Below are 27,824 nucleotides of genomic sequence, written 5' to 3' on the forward strand. Positions count from 1 at the left end.
ATGGAGCCGTCGGAGACGCAGCCGTCTCGGGATCATCTAGTTCGGCAAAGAGAAGAGAGGAGCGCCAGGCTGACCCTCACTTTCGCCCTGAGCGACACGAAGAAAAGCAGCCTCTCCAAGACGCTTCGAGTTCTCGAGGTAAGTTCTGTCTTGTACAAACAGGTTCACATTTTGTGTCTTCTTAAAAGCCTTATCGGGGGTCCCCAAACCCAGTAATTTTTAAAACTTGCAGACTTCTACTCCCAAGAATTCTCCAGCCAGCATGTTAAGAGTGCCTTCCGTCCCCTGTCCTAATGTTTCTCTTTTACTAGTATCATGTATATAAATAGCATATTATTTTTTGGGCAAATATTTTTTTTTTCACTCCAATTACATATACAAAATAAAATACCATCAGTCTTGAATGGATCATTTTTTTAAAAACTTTGATATTCATAATCCATCCAATGCTGCCTCCTTTGCATTTGACATCTGGACAAAAATAGTTACTCAAATTTCTTATATGACATTGATATAAATATTGCTATATCTCTGTATACTGCCAATGCGTACTCGACAAAACAAATAAATAAAATAAATACAAATAAATAAGTTTGAAGGCCTCTGCCTTAAAGCTTGGGGTTCCCTGCTTCCCAGTTTGAAAGGAAAAAGAAAGGAGGAAATTTCTCCAGTCTAAGAGCCTGATGAGTGGAAATGATCATTGGGAAGGAAATGGGTCATTGAAAGCTGGTATTGAAAGCAGCTCCTTACATACTTTACCTCAATTTCATCGTTCAAGATAAACTGGATTTCCCATCTGTTATGTCAATAGATACCCAGCCTGTTTAGAAGGCAAATGATATTTCACACATATATTTGGATATATATATTTGGATGGATGGATGGCTATAGATATAGAGATAGATGATATAGATATAGATGATATAGAGATAGAGAAAGATAGAGATATGTATTAGATTATATAGATATAGATGATATAAATATAGATATAGATGATATAGGATAGATAGATAGAGAGAGAGAGAGATTAGATATAGATATACAGTAGATGTTATAGATATAAATTATATAGAGATAAAAAGAGATAGAGGGGAAAAAGAGATTAGATATAGATGATATATCTATATCATCTATATCTAATATCTTTTTTCTCTGTATCTATCTATTTCTATCTCTATATAATATATATCTATAACATCTACTGTATATCTATATCTAATCTCTCTCTATATATATATACAGTATATCTATCCTATCTATCTATATCATCTATATCTGTATCTATAATGATACAGATATAGATGATATAGATATAGATGATATAGACAATATAGATATAGATATTTGCAACCATGCTCTTCTGATGTTTCATGCACATCCATTCAGTACTATTCGTGCTACTAATTACATCAAAATCCCACCATGGGTTTCTTCCAAAGAGTTCAAGGTAGCATAGATACCGTTTCTTCTTCCTTCCTCATTGTATTATCCCAATGACAATTCTGTGGGATTTTATTGTTTTTATATGAGGTTTTGTATTCTGTAAGCCACCTTGAGTTGCCATGTGGAAATAGGCGGCAATATAAATTCCCTAAATAAAATAAATAACTAAATAACTAAAATACTTCCTATTGCATCTCTGTAGGACTGATGACTGTTCTTGTACTTTTTCTCTTGAGGTATCCCCAAAGATTTAAACCCATCTTTATCTTTTATCCTATATCAACAGTCTTCAACTTAAAGGAGAGGTAGAGAACAAAAATGATAATTCTATTTCTCAGGAGTATTTTTTTTTCTGAGCTATTGTATATCTACGGGCAAAAGATATAGTTTCCTTAAAGTTTGTTCAACACTTTTCACACTCAGAAGCATCTTAGGGAACTCAAAGCATAATTCAGATTTATTGGAGAGTTTTGGGGTTGTATCTTCTACTCTGTGTGAAAATAAATAAGAAATCTTATGAATTGTTTATTAGGGAGTGGTTTAATATTTTGGGAACTGTTTGAGCGGTGCCTATGTTTCGAATATTAAAGGGAAATATTCTTAGAAGAAGAAACAGGTTTGTACTTCATTTTCTTTAACAAGCTAAAATGGTAAAAATGTGTCTTCCTGTGTTGGGCTTTTATAGACGTTTGAAGCTAAAATACATCATTTTGAAAGCAGAAAAGCAAGAATATCGAAGAACGTTGAAGGCAACCTTGAATTTTTTCTAAGATGTGAAGTTCAGGATTGTGAGATTAGCAGTCTGTTAAATTCCTTGAAGAGAGTGGCAGAAGATGTGAAAGCTATCAGAGAAGAAAAAGGTATGTCAGAAAAGGCTTTTGCCTTCTTTCTTCCCAATATACCTCTTCTTAAACCAACATGCTGAGATTTTAAAGGCCATTAGCCAGAATTGTAAAGGTAATATGTGATTCAAGAACCATGTTTTGTCTGTACAATAATTTCTCTTTATAGGTTTAGATTCTATTTATTATTGTAGCAAAATGTCATGTTGAGGTCTTTCAATTAGTTACACAGGAACATTGGCATTTTATCCATCAACTCCTACACAATCCCTCAGTTGGTAAAGTCAAGACTATTTTCATAATTATCTAATTGATAAACTTCCTTGCCTGGCTGAATAACTCGAACCTATTTACATAAACGTTGAAATTACTTTTGTAAAAGAAGGAATTAATGGGGAAGTTAAATATACAAAAAAGGTAAAATGTTTGGGTATCCTGTTATCAGCAAGATGGATAGCAATCAAAGAAGATAATTACTATAGATTAAAGAAGGGAGAGAAGGAGAAAGAAGGTAGAGGAAAGAGGGAGGTAGAGGGAGGGGACTGACACGTGGTGATATGGGAAAACAGACAGGCAACCTGGTTATGGAAGATGCAAGATGTTTGTTCATTGTTTATTGGATAGTAATGTCCAATTGATACTTTTGTCAACAGTTCCATGGTTCCCAAAGAAAATAAGAGATCTCGACTACTGTCATCACCTGATCACCAAATTTGACCCTGATCTGAATTTTGACCATCCGGTAAGTTAAGTTTGTATCTATAAGGTATATATAAAACACCAAGATTTCAAACAGGGAAGTAAGAAAAAAAGTTTTTGTCCTCCCATCCCCAGGACCACTCTGCAAGCCTCCCAAAATCTCTGTGCACCCCATTTTTTTACAAAAACATTTTTTACAAAAACATTTTCCACCCATTTTTGCCAAAAACGATGCATACAGTGGGGAAGGCAAAAATGACCCAATTTTTGTGAAAAACAGCCTGTTTTCAACTTTTTTTGTAAAAAAGTGGGCACACAGAAAGTTTGGGAAGCTTGCAGAGTGCTCCTGAGGGCTGGGGGAAGGCAAAAGTGCCCCAGGTTTTTTTTTTTGCAAAAAAAACAGTCCATTTTTTGCAAAAATGGGACCTGGGAGCAGGACTTTCGGAGGCCAAAATTGGCTGTATTTGGTGTATGAGATGCACTAACATTTCCACCCTCTTTGTGGGGGGAAGATGCATCTTATACTCTGAAAATATGGTAATTTTGTTTGGTTTTGTTTGCTGTTTGAGTGGGAATGTCTGACTTAAAATAAAAACATAATTGGGGATTTAGAACTTAATTGGATTACGACATTGTATTGTATTGTTTTATTTTTTATATGCTGTAAGTCGTCCCAAGTCCTAAGAGAGGGGCGGCATATAAATAAATGAATGAATGAATTAATGAATGAATGAATTAATGAATGAACGAACGAACAAACAAACAAACAAACAAACAAACAAATAAATAAATATTTTTTTAAAAAAATTGATGGGGTTATGTGGAATAGAGATGAAACTGAAACAACATGTGCTTGATGAAATCCAAATAAATTTATGCATATTCTAGTAAAGGCAAAATAAGAACTGGACAAGAGTCTTTCAGTCTGAAATATTGATAAATTGGGTTTTGCTTGTAGCTATTGAACCAAGTGAAGAAAAAATGAAAACATTTCATGGAATCCTAGAAGGGTCAAATTGGTGAAAATTAAGGCAGCGGCTTCCCTAGGTGTCAATTATCACTTTGCTCTTTGAGGATTCTTTGATGATTTCTGAGCTTGGATGCTTTCTTGCAGATGTTTCATTATCCAAATTAGATAACATGCTAGTCATTAGTGTTAATGACTGATGATGTTACTTAGTTTGGAGAATGAAAAATTGGCAAGAAAGTAATCAAGCTCACAGAGCACCAAGGACCCTTCATTTCAACTTTCAGCTACAGATATTCTCCTTTACTGGTTACTTGGTTCTTTCCTCCCGTTTTATAGCCAAGGACTGTAATAAACTCCTAACTTTATGTGTGCTTGGTTTCATACCCTGCCTGAAACCCATCCACACAAAACAAGTCAGTAAGTTGCTTATCGTGTCTCTGTTTCTCATCTTTTTAAGGGAACTATAAAAACCGTGAAATCTCATGTTCAACTCAGTTTCAGATTTTTAAAAATCCTCTTCTCACTGTCACAATTAAATCCAAGCGTGAAGCTTTGAAACGGAATCGCTTGGACTTTGGAAAGCAGCATTTTTCTTCTTCTAGGGTTATGCTGATCCAGAATATAGGAAAAGGAGGGCCTTTATTGCTGACCTGGCATTTAACCATAGACAGTAAGTGCATCAAATTAATAACTGAACAAAAAGGTAAGCTTCATGTAATCTAAATATTTATTTATTTTATTTATTAATTAGATTTGTATGCCGCCCCTCTCCGTAGACTCGGGGTGCCTAACAACAGTAAAAAGACAATATGAACAAATCTAATATTAAAAGTAATGTAAAAAACCCCAATTTAAGAAACCAATCATACATGCAGACATACCATGCATAAATTTTATAAGCCTAGGGGGAAGGGAATATCTCAATTCCCCCACGCCTGATGACAGAGGTGGGTTTTAAGGAGCTTACGAAAGGCAAGGAGGGTGGGGGCAACTCTGATATCTGGGGGGAGTTGGTTCCAGAGGGTCGGGGCCGCCACAGAGAAGGCTCTTCCCCTGGGTCCCGCCAAACGACATTGTTTAGTCGATGGGACCCGGAGAAGGCCAACTCTGTGGGACCCAATTGGTCGCTGGGATTCGTGCGGCAGAAGGCGGTCCTGGAAATATTCTGGTCCGATGCCATGAAGGGCTTCTTCATCCTTACAAATGTTTAAGATACTCAAAATAGGACATGATGCCACTCGTTTTGCAGCCCTGATATGTCACCCAAAGCCTTGTGTGGCCCTCGAGCCAACAGTTGTGTAGTTCTACCTTATAATTTGAGCACTGGGTTGCTTCATTAAAGATTTGTGACTTCCTAATTTTTCAGCCTCCCTTGATAAAATACCTGAAGAAAAACCCACAAGAACTAGTATTTGTGAAAGGGTGTGGAGAGTCCAAGAGATACATTAAAAAATGTAAATGCAGGGAGTAATAGGGGAATCCAATGACAGCTTATCTCACAAATGTCAACTCAGTCTAAGGGCAGAAAAATCTAGGAAAAAACATTTGAACACATTCAGAAACTGCCTTAAATACTATAGCTCCTATAAATGAGCCTAGGGAAATCCTAGTGTAGGTTCCAGGTTCCTATATTTACCCCAGCTTAGCATTAAAGATGGCACTGTCATTGTTCCATCTCAAAAAACCATAGTATCATGCTCTGGCTTCCCAGGTAGGTTAGTATGGAGGATAGACTGTTAGTATGGAGGTTAGTATGGAGGATACTGAAATTTGGTTTCTTAATTTTGCCTGGCTTGTGTGAAACTTGACATTATGGATCACATAAATGAAATTTGTAAATCACCCAAATGGAATTTATTTAGCCATAGCAATAGCATAGCAATAGCACTTAAGATTTATATACCACTTCACAGTGCTTTACAGCCCTCTCTAAGCAGTTTACAGAGTCAGCTAATTGCCCCTAACAATTCTGCATCCTCATTTTACCCACCTTGGAAGGATGGAAGGCCGAGTCAACCTTGAGCCTGGTGGGATTTGAACTGCCAAATCGCAGGCAGCTGGCAGGCAGCAGAAGGAGCCTGCGGTACTGCCCTCTAACCACTGCACCACGAGGCTCTTTTGATTCTCTTTGCTTTTCCAGGGGTGACCCTTTGCCAAGAGTTGAGTACACGGCTGAAGAGACTGCTACTTGGTGAGTGTATTATTATTATTATTATTATTATTATTATTATTATTATTTAGATTTGTATGCCCCCCCTCTCCGTAGACTTGGGGCAGCTCACAACAATAATAACACAATATATAACAAATCTAATAATTAAAAGTAATTAAAAAACCCTTATTAAAAAGAAAACATACATACATACAAACATACCATGCATAAACTGTATAGGCCCAGGGGAGATGTCTCAGTTCCCCCATGCCTGGTGGCAGAGGTGGGTTTTAAGAAGTTTACAAAAGACAAGGAGGGTGGGGGCAATTCTAATCTCCAGGGGGAGCTGGTTTCAGAGGGTCGGGGCCGCCACAGGGAAGGCTCTTCCCCTGGGTCCTGCCAGATGACATTGTTTAGTCGATGGGACCCGGAGAAGGCCAACTCTGTGGGACCTAATCGGTCGCTGGGATTCGTGCGGCAGAAGGCGGTCTCAGAAAGATTCTGGCCCGATGCCATGAAGGGCTTTATAGGTCATGACCAACACTTTGAATTGTGACCGAAACTGATCGGCAACCAATGCAGACTGCGGAGTGTTGATGTAACATAGGCATACCTAGGGAAGCCCATGGTTGCTCTCGCAGCTGCATTTTGCACAATCTGAAGTTTCCGAACACTCTTCAAAGGTAGCCCCATGTAGAGAGCATTACAGTAGTCAAACCTCGAGGTGATGAGGGCATGAGTGACTGTGAGCAGTGACTCCAGGTCCAAATAGGGTCGCAACTGGTGCACCAGCGAACCTGGGCAAACGCCCCCCTCGCCACAGCTGAAAGATGGTTTTCTGACTTGAACCTACAGGGATTGCTGCATACGGGGAATTGATAGTGCCACAGTCTTTCCCATCGTACAATTTTCATATTCATGTACAGTATAGGTCAGTGATGGCGAACCTATGACACTGGTGCCACAGGTGGCACACGGAGTCATATCTGCTGGCACGTGAGCTGTTGCCCTAGCTCAGCTCCAATGTGCATGTGTTTGCCAGCCAGCTGATTTTTGGCTCACATTGACCCTGGACTTAATGAAGCTCAGTGGATGAATACCGGCAGATGACATGGCTCCCCAAATCAACACAGACTGTAGAAATGTTACACTGGACCTCAAGCATCTTGCCTCTCCCTTCTTCCTCCCTTCCCCAAACCTTTTACACAGGGGGCCAGTTCACTGTCCATCAGACTGTTGGAGGGCCGGACTATAAAAAAACCTATGAACAAATCCCTATGCACACTGCACATACCTTATTTCTTTCTCTCTCACTCACTTGCTTTCTCTCTCTCTCTTGCTTGCTTTCTCTCTCTCTCTTGCTATCTCTCTCCCCCTCTCCCTCCCTTCTCTCCCTCCTTCCTTTCTCTCCCCTTCTCTTTCCCTTTTCTTTCTTTCTCTCCACTTCTCTCTCTCTCTTTTCCCTCTTTCAACCTCCCTCTTCTCTCCCCATGGAGGACTCACCCGACAAGCCTCCACCCTCCGACCCTAGACTCCCATTCAATCCCCATTCAGAAAATGGGAGCCGGCAACTCAAAGAGGAGGCAGAGGCAGGTGTGTGTGTGTGTGTGTGTATGTGTGTGTGTTGTGCCAGACTCGGATTTCGGCAGGCCTTCTTTTATCTCGGGTGAGATGAGATCGAGGGGGACGTTCTCGCCACTTTTCCAGTGCGGCCTTGGAAAAGACCCACGGGCCAGATAAATGGCCTCAGCAGGCCGCATGCGGCCCATGGGCCGTAGTTTGGGCACCACTGCTCTAGGTCCTTGGTTTCCAAATGAGATGCAAAAGTTTGCCCAGTCTGTGTTGATTTGGGAAGCCATGTCATCCGCTGGTGTTATCCCACTGTGCTTCATCAAGTCCAGGGTCAACGTAGCCGTCTACCGGGAGATTTTGGAGTGTTCCATGCTTCCATCCACATTTATGGGGATGGTGACTTAAATTTTCCAGCAGGACTTGGCATCTGCCCACACTGCCCAAAGCACCAAAACCTGCTTCAATGACCATGGGATTTCTGTCCTAATGAGAGAAATGACACCAAACAATGCAGAAGAGCTGAAGGCTGCTGTTGAAGCATCCTGGTCTTCCGTAACACCTCAGCAGTGCCACAGGCTGATAGCATCCATGCCACACCACATTGAGGCAGTAATTGCTGCAAAAGGGGCCCAAACGAAGTACTGAGTCCATATGAATTCTTATACTTTTCAGATGTCCAATATTGTTCTATGTACAATCCTCTTTTTGTTGATCGCATGTAATATTCTAATTTTCTGAGATGGGGGATTTGTACCCCATAATCATCACAATTATGACAAATCACAACTTAAACTATCTTGTCTTGCATCTTACGAATATCTCTCATATAATAAGTTTCACCTTTTAATTTACATTACTGAAATAAATGAACGTTTGCATGATATTCCAATTTTTTGAGTTTCTCCTGTATAGAGCTTGTTTGGAGTGCTGCCACAAGATTTTTGATAGTATGACTCTGATTTATATTTCTTTCAAGTGAACTTTTTTTTGCTAGTTAACAATTGTTATTTTCAGGAAAGAAATTTACCAGAAGCTGAGTGCCCTCTACCCCACCCATGCCTGTAAACAATACCTGGAAAATTTTCATCAACTAGAGAAGTACTGTGGCTACCAAGCAGACTGTATCCCACAACTCCAGGATGTCTCTGCTTTTCTAAAAGGTTAGAGCAATTGTAGGACTGCTGGTGTAGAAACAAACTTCAAGAAGCTTCCAGACCAAGCAATGTGGCATGGCTCATCAGTACTTCTTTCTAGCGCCATAATTAGCTTTCTACTCTGAAGGTGTATGCAACTGAAGAATCTTGTGATTTTGGGAAGATGTCCCTGTGTGAAATTTGTCAAAAGCCATGCGAGCAGTCACGGGCTTGCCCAGACATGCTCATATTACCGGACTCCATAGTATCATCCCCTAACCCCCAACATTTTACCCTTAGACTGTCCACGGTTGACGTCTCCAGATTCCTAAGAGGTCGGTAAGGGGCGTGCATAAGTGCACTAGAGTGCATTCTGACCCCTGTCCTATTCCTCCGTTCTGGAGGAAGAAGGGATCGCTGCTTATAAGCGATCCCCTGTTCCGGTCCTGTGAGCTCAACCCGGGGTACTGGTGACGAGTGTAATCCAGGCCCTGGGCTCAAGCTGCTGCTACTCAATGCCAGATCGGTGTCCTCATCCGGGATTTGATCCTGGATGAGGAGGCCGATCTGGCATGTGTGACTGAAACCTGGCTGGGCCTAGAGGAAGGAGTCCCTCTCTCGGAAATATGCCCAGCTGGGTTTCAGGTATGACATCAGCCTCGACCCCAGGGAAGCGGGGGAGGAGTGGCTATTGTAGCCAAGGAGAACCTTCGCCTACGTAGACTCGTTGCCCCTGAGATTGCAGGTTGTGAGTCCCTCCTTGTGAAGTTGGACTTAGGGGTTCAGGTGGGCTTGTTACTCACGTACCTGCCTCCTAGCTGCGTGTCAACAGCCCTGCCTGTGCTGCTCGAGGAGGTGGACGGGTGTTCTGTCTGGGTGCCCCCAGACTTCAACACCAACTGGAAAAAGCAGCCAGACACGCTGGTAAAAGCAAAAGCACTTTATAGTTTGAAAAATAAACACAGAGAAAAACCTGTTCTTCCCAACAGGCAGGCTATGAGGCTTCACAGTAAAGTCCTGACAGCCAGACAATACAGCAGACTTCTTGCTGGCACACACACCACTGTAGAGAATAAGCCCCCACGCCTTTTTCCCCAAGGTTTCAGCCTTCAAGCCACAAGCCAGAATCAGAGACGCCAAAGATCACAGCCAGGTCCCAGGACTCCCAAAGATAATACTCCACAATACAGGAAGGGTGGGTCTGCCTTTTCAGCCTTTCTGGGGAGAACCACACCCAAACCCAGCTGTTACCTATTTAGGACTGGAAGTACCTGGCTAATTGTCCCCTTCGTTGTGCTGCTCTTCTCTGCCTGTGATCGATGATGGCTTGAGCATTTTCATCTAAGGACTCCAGGCTGCTTGCTGGGGAGAGCTCCACCCCGGGGGACTCTGGCTGTTCTCCCTCTCCCTTGGCCTGATATTCCTCCTCCCCTTCTGCCTGGGCCTCCTCCTCCTCCTCCTGTTCCTCATCCTCCCCCTCTGAGCAGGGAGCCGGCAGAGGTTCAGCCGTTCCCTGAGGAGCCTCAGACGGAATCACAACAACGGGTTGGCGGTGGAGTTCCCCAGACTTATTGTCCTGGGGGACTCCAATCTGCCGTCACTCGGCGGTTCCTCTGGACTAGCACAGGAGTTCATGGGATTCATGCGGCAGAAGATGGTCCCGTAGGTATTCTGGTAAACCACCTTGAGTTCTCAGAGAGGGGCAGCATAAAAGATAGATAGATAGATAGATAGATAGGTAGGTAGGTAGGTAGGTAGGTAGGCAGGCAGGCAGGCAGGCAGGCAGGTATGTAAGCAAGTAAGTAAACAAACAAACAAACAAACAAACAAACAAATAAGAGCCAGGGAAAGGATCAGTGTCCTCAAGTATAGTTTCCAGCTGTGGAACAGGGCTTCTGGCTCCAAGACTGTGGGAGTAACTCATGCTTAATCCTTGGCATTTCGGAGAAGGAATCACCTTTCTTTTTAATAGCAGAGTTCATTTTCAGATCTTCCTCCCCTCCCCATTCCCTTGGGGATGTCCCCGTGAACTTATTTATTTTGCTTACAATTTTGCCTGTTGCTCTGTGTAGGGCAAATACCCTGAGAAGTTTCCAAAATCATTTATCTGAGGTTCCCTGATTAGATGGAAAATTACAACTCTGCAGAAGAATAGGGAAGAATCCATTCATGTTCAATGCATGTGTGAAAGAGAGACCATTTTCATGACAGGACAAATGCATGCGAAAGTGGAATAATAACGTTAACAGCAGATGCCATTGGTAAATTGCCTCCTTCCTTAAGATATACAGTAGTCCCTCGCTATATCGCGCTTCACCCACCACGGATTCACTTCATCACGGGTTTTGAAGTCAACGTTGGCACAGATACGGCACTTAGAAGTTTGGAAGGGCAGGACAAGCCAACCAGCCCGCGGCTGGGCGAATGATGAGCGGGGCGGGGACTGAGCTCCGGCGGAGGCCCGTCCCCTCGTTCAACCCGCCTCGCCAGTGCCGAGAAGGCAGTCTTTGGAGGCACGCTTAGTGGTTGGCGGTGGCGGCGGTGTGCTTGGGGTTGTAGGAAGAGCTCCCGCCAGCCGGGGCAAGGCAAAAAAGACAATGTTTGGCCGAACTGCTGCAAAGAATAGCAGTGGGTCGGGAATGCTCGGGGGCGGCGATTCTTTTGCCCCCCTCCCCTTCTTTTCCTCAGGCGCAGAGTAAGTAGTAGTGGGGGGAGGAAAGGTTAGCCGTCCGTTGCTCGCCTCTAGGCACCCGGAGCTGGTGGGAAGGAGGAGAAAGGGAGCAGGGAGCGTCCCCCCTAAAGTACTATCAGTCGATAAATTCCCCATCGCGGATTTCACCTATCGTGGCTGGGTCTGGAACGTAACACCAGAGATAGGTGAGGGACTACTGTACATATATTTTCACCATGAGTTGAATTGCAGTGTACATTTCTCTTCTAGAAAGAACGGGCTTTAGTTTGAGACCAGCTGCAGGGCTACTATCTCCTCGGGATTTCCTCGCTGCCCTGGCATTTCGTGTTTTTCAGAGTACCCAGTACATAAGGCACTGGTCATCCCCTATGCATTCTCCAGAACCGTAAGTAAAAGTGAGCCCCAAAATGTCCCCCAAACCCCCAAAATGTCATGGTTTTCTAAGTGGGCCCCTGAAGACTGCATCTTAGATGACTAAACCTGCTCCTCATGCAGAGCCCTGGAATTGCCAATCATGGTCCCAAAAGGTTTGCTTGTTTGTTTATTTATTTTATTTATTTGTTTATTTTGTCAAGTATGCATTGTTAGTGTTCTGCTGGGCTCTCTGGTAGGAGCCTCCCGAAAATTCAAGGGCACAAATTTCAGACACACACACATTTAAAAATTCAAAACAATGTTCTTTATCACAAAAGTCAAAATAAACTAAGCACTCTTTTTGTATTTCAAAGAGCACTCTTCCCAAAACAACCGAGTAGTCTGTACAATTAACCTTAAGCAGTCATTAAGTACTTAGCTAGCAGCTGTGAAGACACTTCACACCCCTTCTTCTTCCAAGGAAGTGAGACACACACACACACACACACACACACACTGCTCTGCTTTGTTTTCAAAGGCTGAAAAATCAACAAAGTCCAGAAACCAGCAACCTAGGATTCCTGACAAACTGCGATCAGATACTCTTTCACAACGGCCAAACCCACACACTGCTATTTATAGCAGCAGCCCTAATTACTGGAGCCCCACCCAACCACAGGTGGCCTCATTTTCTCTTGTAATAATCCTTTAGTTGTTGTCTCCTATGCATCACTCTATGCATGCATGGATGTGTCATTAATTCTTGTTCAGAATCCAAAGATGATACAAATGATTGATCTCCTCCTGGGCTGTCTGTCAAACTCCCCTCTTCCCTGTCACTCATGCTGCCTTGGTCAGAGGAGGCTTCATCGGCAGATTCCATCGGGAGCAAAACAGGCCTGCGGCATGTGGATGTCTCCCTCACATCCACCTGCACATTCCTTGGGGCAGGAGCTGGGCCAGAGCCAACCACAACAGTTAGTATACAAAGTGTACAATGTTTATACACAGGATACTAGTAAGAGAGAAACATTAGGACAGGGGACGGAAGGCACGCTGGTGCACTTATGCATGACCCTTACTAACCTCTTAGGAATTGGGTGAGGTCAACAGTGGATAGTCTAAGGGCAAAGTTTTGGGAGTTAGGTGATGATACTACAGAGTCAGGAAGTGAGTTCCATGCATTAATTACTTGGTTACTAAAGTCGTGTTTCCAATAATTGATTTTGGAGCAATTTACCTTAGGTTTGTATCTATTGTGTGCTCATGTATTGTTGTGGTTGAAGCTGAAGTAGTCATTGACAGGAAGGGTATTGTAGCAGATGATTTTATGGGCTATGCTTAGGTCATGTTTAAGCCGATGTAGTTCTAAGCTTTCCAAACCTAGGATTGTAAGTCTAGTTGCGTAGGGTATTCTGTTGTGAATGGAGGAGGGGGAGAGCTCTTCTAGTAGAGTATCTCTGGATGTTTTCTAAAGTGTTTATGTCTGAAATGTGGCGTGGGTTGGGTGCAGTGAAGGGTGGATAGTAAAAGGTGATGGAATTAGCTGAGGTGGCAAAACTGATTGTTTTAATCGTTCCATGCTCCTAGGAGTATAGTCATGCTGGCTGTATGAAAAGAGAAGTGTCTTCAGATACATGGCTATCAATGAACGACGGCAAAAAAATTTACTACCACATTGTGGGTGTGGCTTATTTTGTGGGTGTGGCTTGCCAGGAATGTGACCAGGTGGGAGTGGCTTGATGATCATGTACCCGGGGGTGGCTTACAGGTCACATGACTGGCATAAAGGTGGCCAAGTTGACGTCACTCACATCAACGGTTTGGGTTAGGGTTAGGGTGCCTGGCCCCTTCTCACCTCAAAGAGATACAATTTCCCTATCTGTTTACTATTACGGAACGTCCAAAATATTAATTCTATGTATTCATCCCCAAACCCCCAATACTTTACCCTTAGATTATCTACGGTTGACCTATCCAGATTCCTAAGAGGTCAGTAAGGGGCGAGTACAAGTGCACTAGAGTGCCTTCCGTCCCCTGTCCTATTGCCCTCCTATATCTCCTATACCTTTCTTCTATTCCTATATCTCTTCTTCTATTCTTTCATTGATATGTTCTATTCCTATATCTTCTTTTCTATTATTTCTTAGATATATTTTACTATGAGTATCTCCTCTATAACCTTCATCATGTATTTTACTATGTGTATATAGATATATACCCACTAAAACCCTCATTGTGTATTGGACAAAATAAATAAAAAAATAAAAAAATAAATGTATATATGCCATATGTGTACATACATATTACACACAAGCACACAAAATATACATTATCTACTATATAAACTCTATTTGTATGTACACACACGCAGGCACAGCTCTTCTAAAATTATACACATCCAACCTCATTTACTGCAATAGGAAAAAAAAATACCCAGAGCCCAGAAGGGGAAAAAAAGAAGAAAAAAAATCAATTTTTTTTCTACTGGTTCTGTGTACCTGACCATACCCATAGGAGCCCATCACTGGCTGGGTCATTCCAGTCTGAAGAAGGCAAAACCAGCATTTCAGTGGCTTCCAGAATTGGGACACAAGGAATGTAATTTTTAAAAAGTAGCTTGGAGACAAAAAAAAAAAAGGGTAGGAAGAATGTAAGATTCTTGCTTACTTGGCACTCACACAGTTTTCACTGTCAGCCTCAATCATTTATGATGTGTTCACACCCAACACTCCTTTTTCTGGCCACACACCCATTTCTTTCATCCACCAGTTTTGTTTTCAGCCATATTTTATTACTTTCTGCTTCTTTTCAACTTTTGACATCAGAATCCAATACCAGCATGTGTGCTGCCAAATTCTATCCTTAAAAAAAAGAAAGAAAAGGTTTGTATAAACTTCTGTGAAATTTAAACTACACATGGGGCTGTTCGCGTGTAGTCCCACCCATCCATGCGTTCTGCTCCTCTTTCTCCCTCTTTCTTCCAGCTGCATTCTCTAATAGGAGACCAATTTGGGAAGGGACAGGCATTCTTCCTTCTTTGCTTTGTAGTTTGTTTTCTAGTTTTCCAAAGTGTCTGAAATGCGGCGTGGGTTGGTTGCAGTGAAGGGTGGATAGTAAAAGGTGATGGAATGAGCTGAGTCCTCGGAGAGAGGCGGCATACAAATCCAATAAAATAAAATAAAACTAAATAAAGTGGAAAAGAAGTCAGTATTTTTTTGTTACAGCCTCAGGTGCTAGTCTGGGTAGCTGCCAAAGAGAAGACGGGAAAGAATAATTTGTAGTGTAAGCTTAGTCTAAAACAAACCCCCGTCTTCCTAAATGTAACTTTACAAAGGCATGGATTTGTACACAGCTCATAAAAAGAACCTTCTCATTCTGAAATTTCTCATGAAATGTATTTTAACATCTTCTATATAGTAATGAACAGTGTTGGTACTTTGGTTTGGGAGGGTCCTGAGCACTCCAAGGTCTTTTTTAGAATAGAACAGAATGGAATAGAATAGAATAGAGCAGAACAGAACAGAACAATTGGGAAGGACCTTGGATGTCGGAACGGAACGGAATGGAATGGAACGGAATGGAACAGAATAGAGCAGAATAGAGTAGAGTAGGGTAGGGTAGGATAGGATAGAGTATGGTAGGGTAAAATAGGGTAGGGTAGGGCAGGGTAGAACAGAACGGAACGGAACAGAACAATTGAGAAGGACCTTGGATGTCGGAACGGAACGGAATGGAATGGAACGGAATGGAACAGAATAGAGCAGAACAGAGTAGTGTAGGGTAGGGTAGGGTAGAGTATGGTAGGGTAAGATAGGGTAGGGCAGGGCAGGGTAGAACAGAATGGAACAGAACAGAACAGAACAATTGAGAAGGACCTTGGATGTCGGAACGGAACGGAATGGAATGGAACGGAATGGAACAGAATAGAGCAGAACAGAGTAGTGTAGGGTAGGGTAGGGTAGAGTATGGTAGGGTAAGATAGGGTAGGGCAGGGCAGGGTAGAACAGAACAGAATGGAACAGAACAGAACAATTGGGAAGGACCTTGGATGTCTTCTAGTCCAACCCCCAGCTCAGCCAGGGAACCTTACACCAGTGATGACAACTTTTTTCTTCTTGTGTGCCAAAAATGGGACTGCGCACGCACTTCTGCATATGTGTGCTGGCACACAGCCCCTCCCAAATGCCATACTGCGTCCCCGTGCATGCACCCCCCTGTTGGCTGTTTTTCACCCTCAGGCTTCTCTGAAGCCTCCAGAGTGTGAAAAATCATCCAATGGGCAAACCGGAAGTCCATTTTTCCAAACTTCCGGTTTGCCTGCTAGGCTGTTTTTTGCACTCCAGAGGCTTCAGAGAAGCCTGCTGAAGTCTGGGGAGGGTGAAAACTGTCATGCTGAGTATTGACAGCCCCAGAGACATTCTAAGTCATTCAGAGTCATGCATTAATTAAATAGTTAAGAGTGTGTGTGTTGTATTAGCTCCACCCATTATGATGTAAAGTCCTGCCACATCATACATGCATCATTTCCTTCTTGTTGAAATCCTCCATATTTGTCTATTCTTTCTCTGTTAGGTTTCAATGACGTAGCACGCATATCAGATGCCTCTTAAGGCATTCAATTATATTTTGTTATTTTCGTAATAAAAGTAACTTTGTTTGAAAGCTGATTCTCTACTTTAATCCATCGACTCTCGGAAATGATTTATTATGGTCCACGCCGACTATAATTTAATCCTATTTCTGTAAAAAACGGCCTTCCCCGAGGTTGAAAATCAGCTGACCAGCACTGTAGCTAACATAGGGCAATGCCTCACACGCTGTCAGATATGGCTTTGTGTGCCACCTGTGACACGTGTGCCATAGGTTCACCATCATGGCCCTACATCTTTTCAGGCAAATGGTTGACCCATCTCTTCTTAAAAACTTCCAGTGTTGGAGCATTTACAACTTCTGGAGGCAAGCTGATGAATTGTTCTAAATGCCAGGAAATAATTTTTATTGGCTGCTACACCATTGCTACTGCCTTTCTTTTTAACATTTCATTAGATTTTATTGCATTTCATAATAAGATAAAAATACAAAAAGAAACAAAAGTTAGAGAACTGAGAGAAAGACACACATACACAGAGAGAGAGAGAGAGAGAAGAAGAAGAAGAAGAAGAAGAAGAAGAAGAAGAAGAAGAAGAAGAAGAAGAAAGAAAGAAAGAAAAATCAGTGGTGACTTCCAACTTTTTTCAGTGCAATAGAATAGAATAGAATAGAATTTTATTGGCCAAGTGTGATTGGACACACAAGGAATTTGTCTTGGTGCATATGCTCTCAACACACATCAAAGAAAAAGATACATTTGTCAAGAATCATGTGGTACAACATGTAAAACATAAAACACTTAAAACGCATAAAATACAAAAAATTAATAATAGTTGCCACCTCAACCTTTTGTTTTACATTTGACTACATTTCAGGCCATTTCTATAATAATTAATTCATTCTAATTCAACATCTAAAATCAAAGTTCTGGGTCCGTCCATCCCCCCCTCCCCTCCGTTTCAAGCAAAAATTCAAAAGTACTGTAGTTTCCAAGAAGAAACAAAACTAGATAAAATGTAATGGTAAAAGTTTCCCCTGTCCAACTCTAGGGGGCACTGCTCATCACTATTTTGCTTCTGTCCTCCCCCCACCCCCAAGGAAACAGCAACTGGTTTGCAGCAGGCATGATTAATTGTGGGATGCTAGTGTAACCACAAGTGTCTGAACATCAGTGTAATCACAAGCATCTGAGCCTGATAACCTGTCTGTAGATAAGGAAGGCCTTTTTTGTTAGCCCCCTTCATTTTGGCATACAGGCAACTACAGTGTTCATGTCAGCTATCATTTCATCAGATGCACATGCTGATTACAAAATTTCTTTTATACTTGTATCAGGCAATTAATGTCTATATGGAACCCATCTCAAACCTTACTATGCCAGAATGGGATTCCGATTATTTTGCTTTTACATAGTCAGCAGCTACATAGTCACACTACTTACCAGAGCTTACAAAACTTTTGCCAGACCCATCCACGAATACAGCTCATCTGTTTGGAACCCATATCGCATCTCAGACATTAACACCCTTGAAAATGTCCAAAGATACTTCACCAGAAGAGCCCTTCACTCCTCCACTCGAAATAGAATACCCTACGAGACTAGACTTTCAATCCTGGGCCTAGAAAGTTTAGAACTAAGATGCCTTAAACAAGATCTAAGTATTGCCCACAAGATCATATGCTGCAACGTCCTGCCTGTCGGCGACTACTTCAGCTTCAACCACAACAACACAAGAGCACACAACAGATTTAAACTTAATATTAACCGCTCCAAACTTGATTGTAAAAAATATGACTTCAGTAACCGAGTTGTCGAAGCGTGGAACTCATTACCGGACTCCATAGTGTCATCCCCAAACTCCCAACACTTTATCCTTAGATTATCTACGGTTGACCTATCCAGATTCCTAAGAGGTCAGTAAGGGGCGAGTACAAGTGCACTAGAGTGCCTTCCGTCCCCTGTCCTATTGCTCTCCTATATCTCCTATACCTTTCTTCTATTCCTATATCTCTTCTTCTATTCTTTCATTGATATGTTCTATTCCTATATCTTCTTTTCTATTATTTCCTAGATATATTTTACTATGAGTATCTCCTCTATAACCTTCATCATGTATTTTACTATGTGTATATTGATATATACCCACTAAAACCCTCATTGTGTATTGGACAAAATAAACAAAAAAATAAAATAAAATAAAATAAAATAAAATAAAATAAAATAAAATAAAATAAAATAAAATAAAATAAAATAAAATAAAATAAAATAAAATAAAATAAAATAAAATAAAATAAAATAAAATAAAATAAAATAAAATAAAATAAAATAAAATAAAATAAAATAAAATAAAATAAAATAAAATAAAATAAAATAAAATAAAATAAAATAAAATAAAATAAAATAAAATAAAATAAAATAAAATAAAATAAAATAAAATAAAATAAAATAAAATAAAATAAAATAAAATAAAATAAAATAAAATAAAATAAAATAAAATAAAATAAAATAAAATAAAATAAAAATATGCAGAACCAGTAGAAAAACTTTGAATTTTTTTCTTTTTTCTTCTTCTGGGCTCTGAGTCTGTTTTTCCTATCGCAGTAAATGAGGTTGAATGTGTATAATTTTAGAAGAGCTGTGTGTCCGTGCGTGTATACATACAGTTTATATAGTAGATAATGTATATAGTTAAAAATATCTCATAATGGAGCTACACCTTTGTTGGACTGGCCACTTGACCCATTTGGATCATTTGGAAACCTTCCCAAATTAAAATCTTTCATACTTGTTTTTTGATACCTGTCCTTGAACATTGCCGATCGCTTCCTCAACTTATACAGTAGATGACTAGATATGTGTTAGCTTTCTATGAAAAGTATGTTTTTAAGTCACCTTCTTCACTTCACTTAGCAGAGTATTATCATAGCAGAATTGTGCAACACAATGTATATTGGGCATATAAATACACTGACTCCAATATAAGCGTATGTGTTTTATTTCTTCTTCTTGATGAAACTTGTTTCATGTTTTCACAAATAACAATTTGACAGCAGAATTATACTTCTCTTCTAAAGTAATAACATATACTTCTTCTTCTTATTATTATTATTATTATTATTATTATTATTATTATTATTAATAATATTATTATTAATTAGATTTGTATGCCGCCCCTCTCCGAAGACTCTGAGCGGCTCACAACAAGAATACAATACAAATCCAATATTTAAAACAGTTTAAAATCCTTAACATAAGAACAATCATACATCTCATACAGATCATACATAAAGTGGAAACGGCCCAGGGGAATCAATTTCCCATGCCTGATGGCAGAGGTGGGTTTTGAAGAGTTTCCGAAAGCAAAGAGGGTGGGGGCAGTCCTAATCTCCGGGGGGAGTTGATTCCAGAGGGTCGGGGCTGCCACAGAGAAGGCTCTTCCCCTGGCTCCCACCAGACGACATTGTTTCGTCAACGGGACCCAGAGAAGGCCAACTCTGTGGGACCTAACTGGTTGCTGGGATTCATGCAGCAGAAGGCAGTCTCGGAGATACAGTGTTCCCTCGATTTTCGCAGGGGATGTGTTCCGAGACCGCCCGCGAAAGTCAAATTTCCGCAAAGTAGAGATGTGGAAGTAAATACACCATTTTTGGACAGTATCACAAGCCATCCCTTAACACTTTAAACCCCTAAATTACCATTTCCCATTCCCTTAACAACCATTTACTCACCATTATTACTGGTACTCACCATTGAATAAGACACTTAGTGATCCTGAAATTTATAAACATATTTATTTATTAACAATAATAATTATTTTTTGTTATTTATTTGCAAAAATTATTAGTTTGGCGATGACGTATGATATCATTGGGTGGAAAAAAGCATGGTATAGAAAAAACCCCGCGAAGTACTTTTTAATTAATATTTTTTGAAAAACCATGGTATAGGCTATTCGCGAAGTTTGAACCCACGAAAATCGAGGGAACACTGTATTCTGATCCGATGCCATGAAGGGCTTTATAGGGCATAACCAACACTTTGAATTGTGACCGGAAACTGATGGGCAACCAATATACTGTATACACAGTCCCTCATGAACTCTAACATTAAGAGAATGCATCTGCTTTCCGTGATGCAGATTCACCATCAACCAACATACGAATGAAAAGAATTCTCGCTTCCAACTGCCAAAATTGACTATATACCAATTTGCAAATTAGCCCTCATGTACCATTCTATTCCCCCTTTTACATGCTGCATGCTACAATATGCCACACAGGCTGCAGTGGTGCATCTGTGGATGCTCCATTTGATTTCAATTTGGATTGTGTCTGCTCAATGTTGGCCTTTGGTAAATATGCAGCATAGGTGGGAAATTGACTCCTGCACAGCTTTTGAAATCTAAATGCCACGGCTACGTCAAGGTTTTTCAATCTAGCAGAAAAGACAGCTGAAACAGCAGCAAGCCGGCACATATATAGATCATAGGATTTCTGTGGTTTGATGTGGCAATGAAGATTTCTCACTAAAACTAAAGCCAGGGATACCATTATGGCAATTTTTAACCTGTTTATTTTGGCAGTGATTGTTGCCACGAACTGCTGGGCCATGTTCCCATGTTAGCTGATAAGGACTTTGCTCAGTTTTCACAGGTAATTTTTGTTCTTCTTATTCTGATGCCCCTGGCACGGTGATGGTTCGCATATTGATTGTGTTCATGGAATATGCTTGTGTAATGAAATCATTTTGAGTTCGTATAATTCGCTGAACCATTAACTAACACCGCACAACACAGCAAACAAATGAAAACAAACAACAATAACGTACAAAGTTAAAAGAATTCACTTTAGTGTGCTATGCGAATATCAGAGTGGGAAGTTTTATATATGTAGTATATTTCTGCTGATAATGAAAAGGAAGGGAGACTAGTACAAATCTAAGCTATTTTGCTCTCATCAGCTAGCCATACCCTTACTGAAATTAGAACCTGGGCGGTCTGCCTGTAAGGCAATAGCTTTAACCTCTAGGCCACAGGTTCTCCTCTGGTGTGTTTATGTATGTATGTATTTTTCCCCTTTGGGATGATTTGTCTAAGCTTGGATCTAGCATTTCCTTTACATCTTCTACAAACATTATCTCCTCCTCTGAAATTCTTATTAACCTCTGCAAAAATCTTTCTTTTGTTCAACTCTGCCAGAGAGTATAGTTAACCTTTAGACCAGTGATTTCCAACCTTCTTTGAGCCATGGCACATTTTTTACATTTACAAAATCCTGGGGCACACCACCAAACAAAATGACACCCTAAGACACTCTCCTCTCTTTTTCCATCCCTGTCTCCTCCCCCCCTTGTGTGTGTGAGTGAGTGTGTGTGTACACATTCTTGAACCATTTCCAAAAACAGGTGAGGGTTGGGGTTTTTTTCTCTCTTATTCTTTGGGTGCTTTTTATCATATGCTTTGAATCAACAGTCACTCCTCTCTCTCTTTTGTTTCTCTCTCTTTCCTCTCATTCTCTGTCTCAATAATTTTCTCATTTCTCTTTTTTTCCTCCCCTTTTTGCTCATCTCTCTCTCCCTCCCTTCCTCTCCTTTTCTCTCTTTCTCTCTCTGTTGCTTTCTTTCTCTCTTGCTTTCTCTCTCTCTCTTGCTTTCTTTCTCTCTCACTCTTGCTTTCTCTCTCTTTCTCTCTTTTCTTTCTCTTTCTTTCTCTCTCTCTCACACTCTCTTTCTCTTTCTTTCTCTTTCTCTCTCTGTTGCTTTCTTTCTCTCTTGCTTTCTCTCTCTCTCTTTCTTTATTTCTCTCTCACTCTTGCTTTCTCTCTCTTTCTCTCTTTTCTTTCTCTCTTGCTTTCTCTCTCTCACACACACTCTCTCTCTTTCTTTCACTCTCTTTCTCTCTCTCTCTCTCTTTCTTTATTTCTCTCTCACTCTTGCTTTCTCTCTCTTTCTCTCTTTTCTTTCTCTCTTGCTTTCTCTCTCTCTCACACACTCTCTCTCTTTCTTTCACTCTCTTTCTATCTCTCTTGCTTTCTCTCTCTCTCTCAGCAAAAAGTTGTGAGACCGAAACCTGAGCTTCCTTCTTCACAGCACACCTGACCGTGTCTCGCGGCACACTAGTGTGCCACGGCACACTGGTTGAAAAAACACTGAGTTAGACAAAGAAGCTTGACTTAGTATTAGGCAGTGTCCTATCTGACTTCATATTTGGCAATTTAGGCTAGATAAGAGACAACCGAAATCTCTGTCTAATGCTACCTACTCAAAGCAGAATTAATTTGTAAGGCAAAGTTTTGCAAAGGACAGCAGGAATTGTAGGAATGCTTGGAAATTTATTAAAAGAGAAGGTAAATTTCGCTAGGCAGCTATGTGGATTCTGAACATTCCTCATGAAACCAGAAGGGGGCAGTGTAGTTCTTAAGTGTAAACAAAAGACTGAGTTTATGTAGATTGTACATTTGTATTTATTTTTTAAATATATTTCTAGAGGAGTTTATAAAGCATAAAAGCAAAATATAATCAAGATTTTAAAGTAGGATGTTGTAGAAAATTACAAATATGGAGTAAAGTGTAAATTAAAAGTGTTTCCATTAAAAAATGGGAAATAATGATGATTACAATAGCAACATAAACAAGAGAAGGAAAAGGAGGAAGATAAATCTCAGTTCATAGAAATTGTTTTACATATCCTATAATTTTTATTTTAAAAAATTCCACAACTGCTCTATCCCAAGGCCTGGGACAATAGCCACAGAACTGTAGAAAAAACAATAGTTGCCAACCTGCCTTCCATTGAGGACCTGTATACTGCTTGAGTCAAAAAGAGAGCGGGGAAAATATTTACTGACCCCTCGCATCCTGGACACAAACTGTTTCAACTCCTACCCTTAAAACGTTGCTACAGAGCATTGCACACCAAGACAACTAGACTCAAGAACAGTTTTTTCCTGAACGCCATCACTCTACTAAACAAATAATTCCCTCAACACTGTCAGACTTTCTACTAAATCTGCACTTCTACTAGTTTTTCTCATCATTTCTATCAACCTTTTCCTCCCACTTAGGACTGTATGACTGTAACTTGTTGCTTGTATCCTAAGATTTGTATTAATATTGATTGTTTCTTCATTGCTTATTTGACCCCTATGACAATCATTAAGTGTTGTTATACTGAGAGCATATGCACCAAGACAAATTCCTTGTGTGTCCAATCACACTTGGCCAATAAAAATAATTCTATTCTATTTTTGAAGACCACTGCAATATCATTATGTTTGAATGTCATCCAGGTCATGGTTGACCCAAAGATGCTTTTCAAGAGGCAACTGGACTTTGCAATTTTTTCTTTGAAGACATCTGGCTTCTCATTAAAGACATTTCTTCAGCTCTGCTCCATTAAGAAGCTTCTTGGATGAAAAGCTAAATGTCTTCAAAGAAAAACTGGAAAATTGAAAAACACCTTTGGGACAACCATGACCTGGATGACGGCAAAGACACTCCACCATAGACATTCTACATTCCATAATGATAATCTGGTGCTCTTCAAAAATGTACCCATGAAAAAGCACTTCTGGGACATTATGGGTGGAAACAGCGGTGAAATCTACTTACCTTCCCTACTGGTTTGGGATACAGGTGATCCCTCAAATAACCTGACTCCCACCGGTGGGCTACTATCCGGAGCGCTAAATTGTGCTTGCTGCCACGGCTCGTAAGTGCTTGCAGGGCCAGTGCAATTTTGCTTCTGCACCTGTGGAGATAGCAAAATCGCGCATGGAGCCGCAGGTGCGCCTGTGTTTTGGCATTTTTTTTTGCTTCTGCGCATGCTGAAACATGGGCGCATCTGCGGCTCCGTGCACGATTTTGCTACCTCCACAGGTGCAGAAGCAAAATCACCCCGCAAGCGCTTACAAGCCACGGCGGCGAGTGCAATTTAGAGTTCTGGCCAAGTGTGACTGGACACACAAGGAATCTGTCTTGGTGCATGTTCTGTCGGACTCTCTGGTAGAATCCTCCCAAAAATTCACAGGTACAAATTTCAGACACACACACGTTTGAAAATTCAAAACAATGTTCTTTATAATGAAAATTCACTTAAACCAAGCCCTCTTTTGGTATAGCAAAGAGCACTCGTCTCCAAACAAACTGGTAATTTGTACAAGTCCCTTATCAGTTCTGTGATACTTAGCTTGCAGCTGTGAGGCAATTCACAGTCCTTCTTCTTTCACAAAGTGAAACACACTTTGCCCTGGTTTAGTTTCAAAGTGAGGAAAAATCAGCACACAAAAGGTCAAAGTCAGTAAAGCAGTCACGAAACACAACGATCAGATAATCCTCCACAATGGCCAAACCCACAGCCCCACCCAACCAGAGGTGGCCTCATTTTCTTTGATAATAATCTCTCAGTTGTTGTTGCCTATGCATCGCTCTCCGCATGCGTGGCTGTATCATTAACTCTTGTTCTGAATCTAAGGAGGAACTAGATAATTGATCTCCTTCTGAGCTGTCTGCCACACTCTCCTCCTCCCTATCACTCATGTCTTCTTGGTCAGAGGAGCCTTCATCAGCAGATTCCACCGGGGGCAAAACAGGCCTGCAGCATGTGGATGTCTCCCCCACATCCACAGTCCTTGGGGCAGGAGCTGGGCCAGAGCTAACCACAACACCGCATATGCTCTCAGTGTACATTTGTCATGAATCATGTGGTGCAACACTTAATGAGGGGTCAAATAAGCAACGAAGAAACAATATTAATAAAAATCTTAGGATACAAGCAACAAGTTACTAGTAGCCCACCGCTGCTGACTCCATGCCATGATGGACTTTATAGATGACAACCAGCATTTGAATCATACCTAGAGGTTCACTGGTACCCAGTACATCTTGCAGAGCAGTGGAATTACATGGGAATACTGAAATATGCCTGTACTGCCTGTGGCATTGCATTTTGGACCAGCTCCATTGTTCCATAACTTTCTGGAGAACAACAGTAGTAGCAGCAGCAGCTGATAATGACAAACTGTCTCATGTTATACCTTCTTTCAACTGTTGCACAAGCCATTGTCATTTTCAGTAAGGAGCTGTTGCTTGGGTTGGGCTGAGCATCGCTGGGTTAAATTGCTTTAGCATAAACAATCTGATTTGCAGCTCGGCACTGATGTTGCCAGATGTTCAAATCACACGGGGTGGATTATCTCATATTAGAAAGTATATGCTCCTCTTCCATACATTCCTCTTCTTCTTGGCTAAACTAAACTCCAAAGAAGAAGTGCTGGCTCTGTATTGTATTATTAGCAATCATGAAATAATAAATTGACCTAAGGGAAGTTGCAAGCAGAACAAACCATTCAGATGTTTATCCTAAAGATGATAATCTTCTTAGAGTGTAAATATTCCTGGAAAAAAGACTGTATTCCCATAAGCAAATTCAGGGAGAATGTGTTCCAGCAATTGCTCTTAGACCTCAATGTTTGAGCGAACTATACAGTATCTCTGATCAGTTGATGAAGGAGAAGATTGTGAGATATTTTTTTGGCTTCCTGCGCTTACTTCAATGATCACTGTCAGCAAGTATGCTGGATTAAATGGAGATACATTCGGAACTGACCATTTACTTGAGGTTAGTTCACATGGCAATGGCCTACATCAGTGATGGCGAACCTATGCTATGGGTGCCACAGGTGGCACATGGAGCCATATCTGCTGGCACACGATCCAATATGCATGTGTGTGCCAGCTAGGTGATTTTTGGCTCACACAGAGGCTCTGGGTGGGGGCGTTTTTGACTTCCAGAGAGCCTTCGGGTGGGATGGGAATGTCGCGATAGTGAAAATGATTAAAGTCCATTTGAACATTAATTATCGCGGAGGTGATGGTTGGAAGCTGTTTAGTCATTTGTTGAAAACAAGATTTCTTTTATTATAAAAGTAGAAAATAAAACATGTCCCCGTGGACAAAACAACAAATACGTCTTACATGATGGTGGATAGGAATAGGAATGGAGATTTTAGAATGAAGAAGAAGGAAGGAAGTTAGATGTGGCAGGATATTACATCATAATAGGAGGAACTTAATAAAGCACACACAGTTAACTCTTTAATTACTAAATGTCTCTGGGGCTGGCAATATTCAGTGTGACAGGGAAAGGGCTTTTCACCCTCCCTTGGCTCTAGAGAAGCCTTTGGAGCCTGGGGAGGGCAAAACATGAGCCAATTGGGCCCACCAGAAGTTGGGAAACAGGCCGTTTCCGGCCTCCAGAGGGCCTCCAGGAGGTGAGAGAAGCTGTTTTTGCCCTCCCCAGGCATTGAATTATGAGTGTGGGGCACTCGCGCAAGCCCATGCTCTTTCGGCACCCGGGGGGAAAAAACCGTTCGCCATCACTGGTCTTCATAGTCCAATATACTCCTAATTTATTTCCCCTTATCAAGTTAAAGGCAGAGGGACTTTTTATAGCAACTTGTTTAATTCTTTCTCCTTAACTAGTTTGTTGTGCTGCTAGGTCCTAAAGAAGTGGAGTAGGGACACAGAATGATAAAGCATTTAATATTTTAATGATAACACTAATAATTATCGCTACAACTAAATTAATAATTAATTTTAATAATTAATAACATGTATGTTTAGTGTAATTAATTCTTTGATTTAGCTAATTGTTGTTTTATAATTAAATAACATTAATTATATTAATTAATGCATTAATTATTGTAAAATAAAAATTAGTTGAAATATTAAATCATAAAGTATTAAATCACATGAGTACTTCATGATCTAACATTTCAGTGATTATTATTTATTTGTTTTATTATTTGTAAGTCAATCAGAGTCACTTTGCAGGGGAGGTGGCATACAAATTTAAATCAATAAATGCATACATACATACATATACATACATACTGGTATACAGATACATATCGGTGGTTGGTTTCATGGTTGTTTATTACTGCTTCTGTGGGCGTGGCTTAACAGGCATGATGTGGCTTGGTGGGCATGGCAGGGAAAGAACACTGTAAAATCTCCATTCCCACCCCACTCCAGGGGAAGGTTACTGCAAAATTCCCATTTCCTCCCAATCAGCTGAGACTTGGGAGGCAGACAATAGATGGAGGCAGGGCCAATCAGAGGTGGTACTTGCTGGTTCTCCGAATTACTCAAAATTTCTGCTAATGGTTCTCCAGAACTTGTCAGAACCTGCTGAAGCCCACCTCTGATACTTAAATACATATACATATACATATGCATATACAGTACATATACAGTGGTACCCCTACCTACGAACGCCTCTACTTACGAACTTTTCCAGATTAAGAACCGGTTGTTCAATTTTTTTTGCCTCTTCTCAAGAACCATTTTCCACTTACAAACCCAAACCTCCGAAAC

The 27,824-nt window shown here is 40.8% G+C and overlaps 1 protein-coding gene across 1 annotated transcript in view; it reads left to right on the plus strand.

Annotated features, from left to right (window-relative positions):
* Positions 1-27,824, plus strand: part of LOC139169142 (tyrosine 3-monooxygenase-like) — a 37,546-nt gene continuing 9,722 nt past the window's right edge. The window contains exons 1-8 of the mRNA XM_070754968.1: positions 1-138; positions 2,129-2,303; positions 2,939-3,027; positions 4,557-4,624; positions 6,095-6,145; positions 8,693-8,838; positions 11,753-11,888; positions 21,034-21,103. Of these exons, the coding sequence (XP_070611069.1) occupies positions 1-138; positions 2,129-2,303; positions 2,939-3,027; positions 4,557-4,624; positions 6,095-6,145; positions 8,693-8,838; positions 11,753-11,888; positions 21,034-21,103 (873 nt within the window). The remainder of the gene's footprint in view (positions 139-2,128; positions 2,304-2,938; positions 3,028-4,556; positions 4,625-6,094; positions 6,146-8,692; positions 8,839-11,752; positions 11,889-21,033; positions 21,104-27,824) is intronic.

The sequence above is a fragment of the Erythrolamprus reginae genome, chromosome 6 (genome assembly GCF_031021105.1).
Source record: "Erythrolamprus reginae isolate rEryReg1 chromosome 6, rEryReg1.hap1, whole genome shotgun sequence".
Taxonomy (NCBI): Eukaryota; Metazoa; Chordata; class Lepidosauria; order Squamata; family Dipsadidae; genus Erythrolamprus; species Erythrolamprus reginae.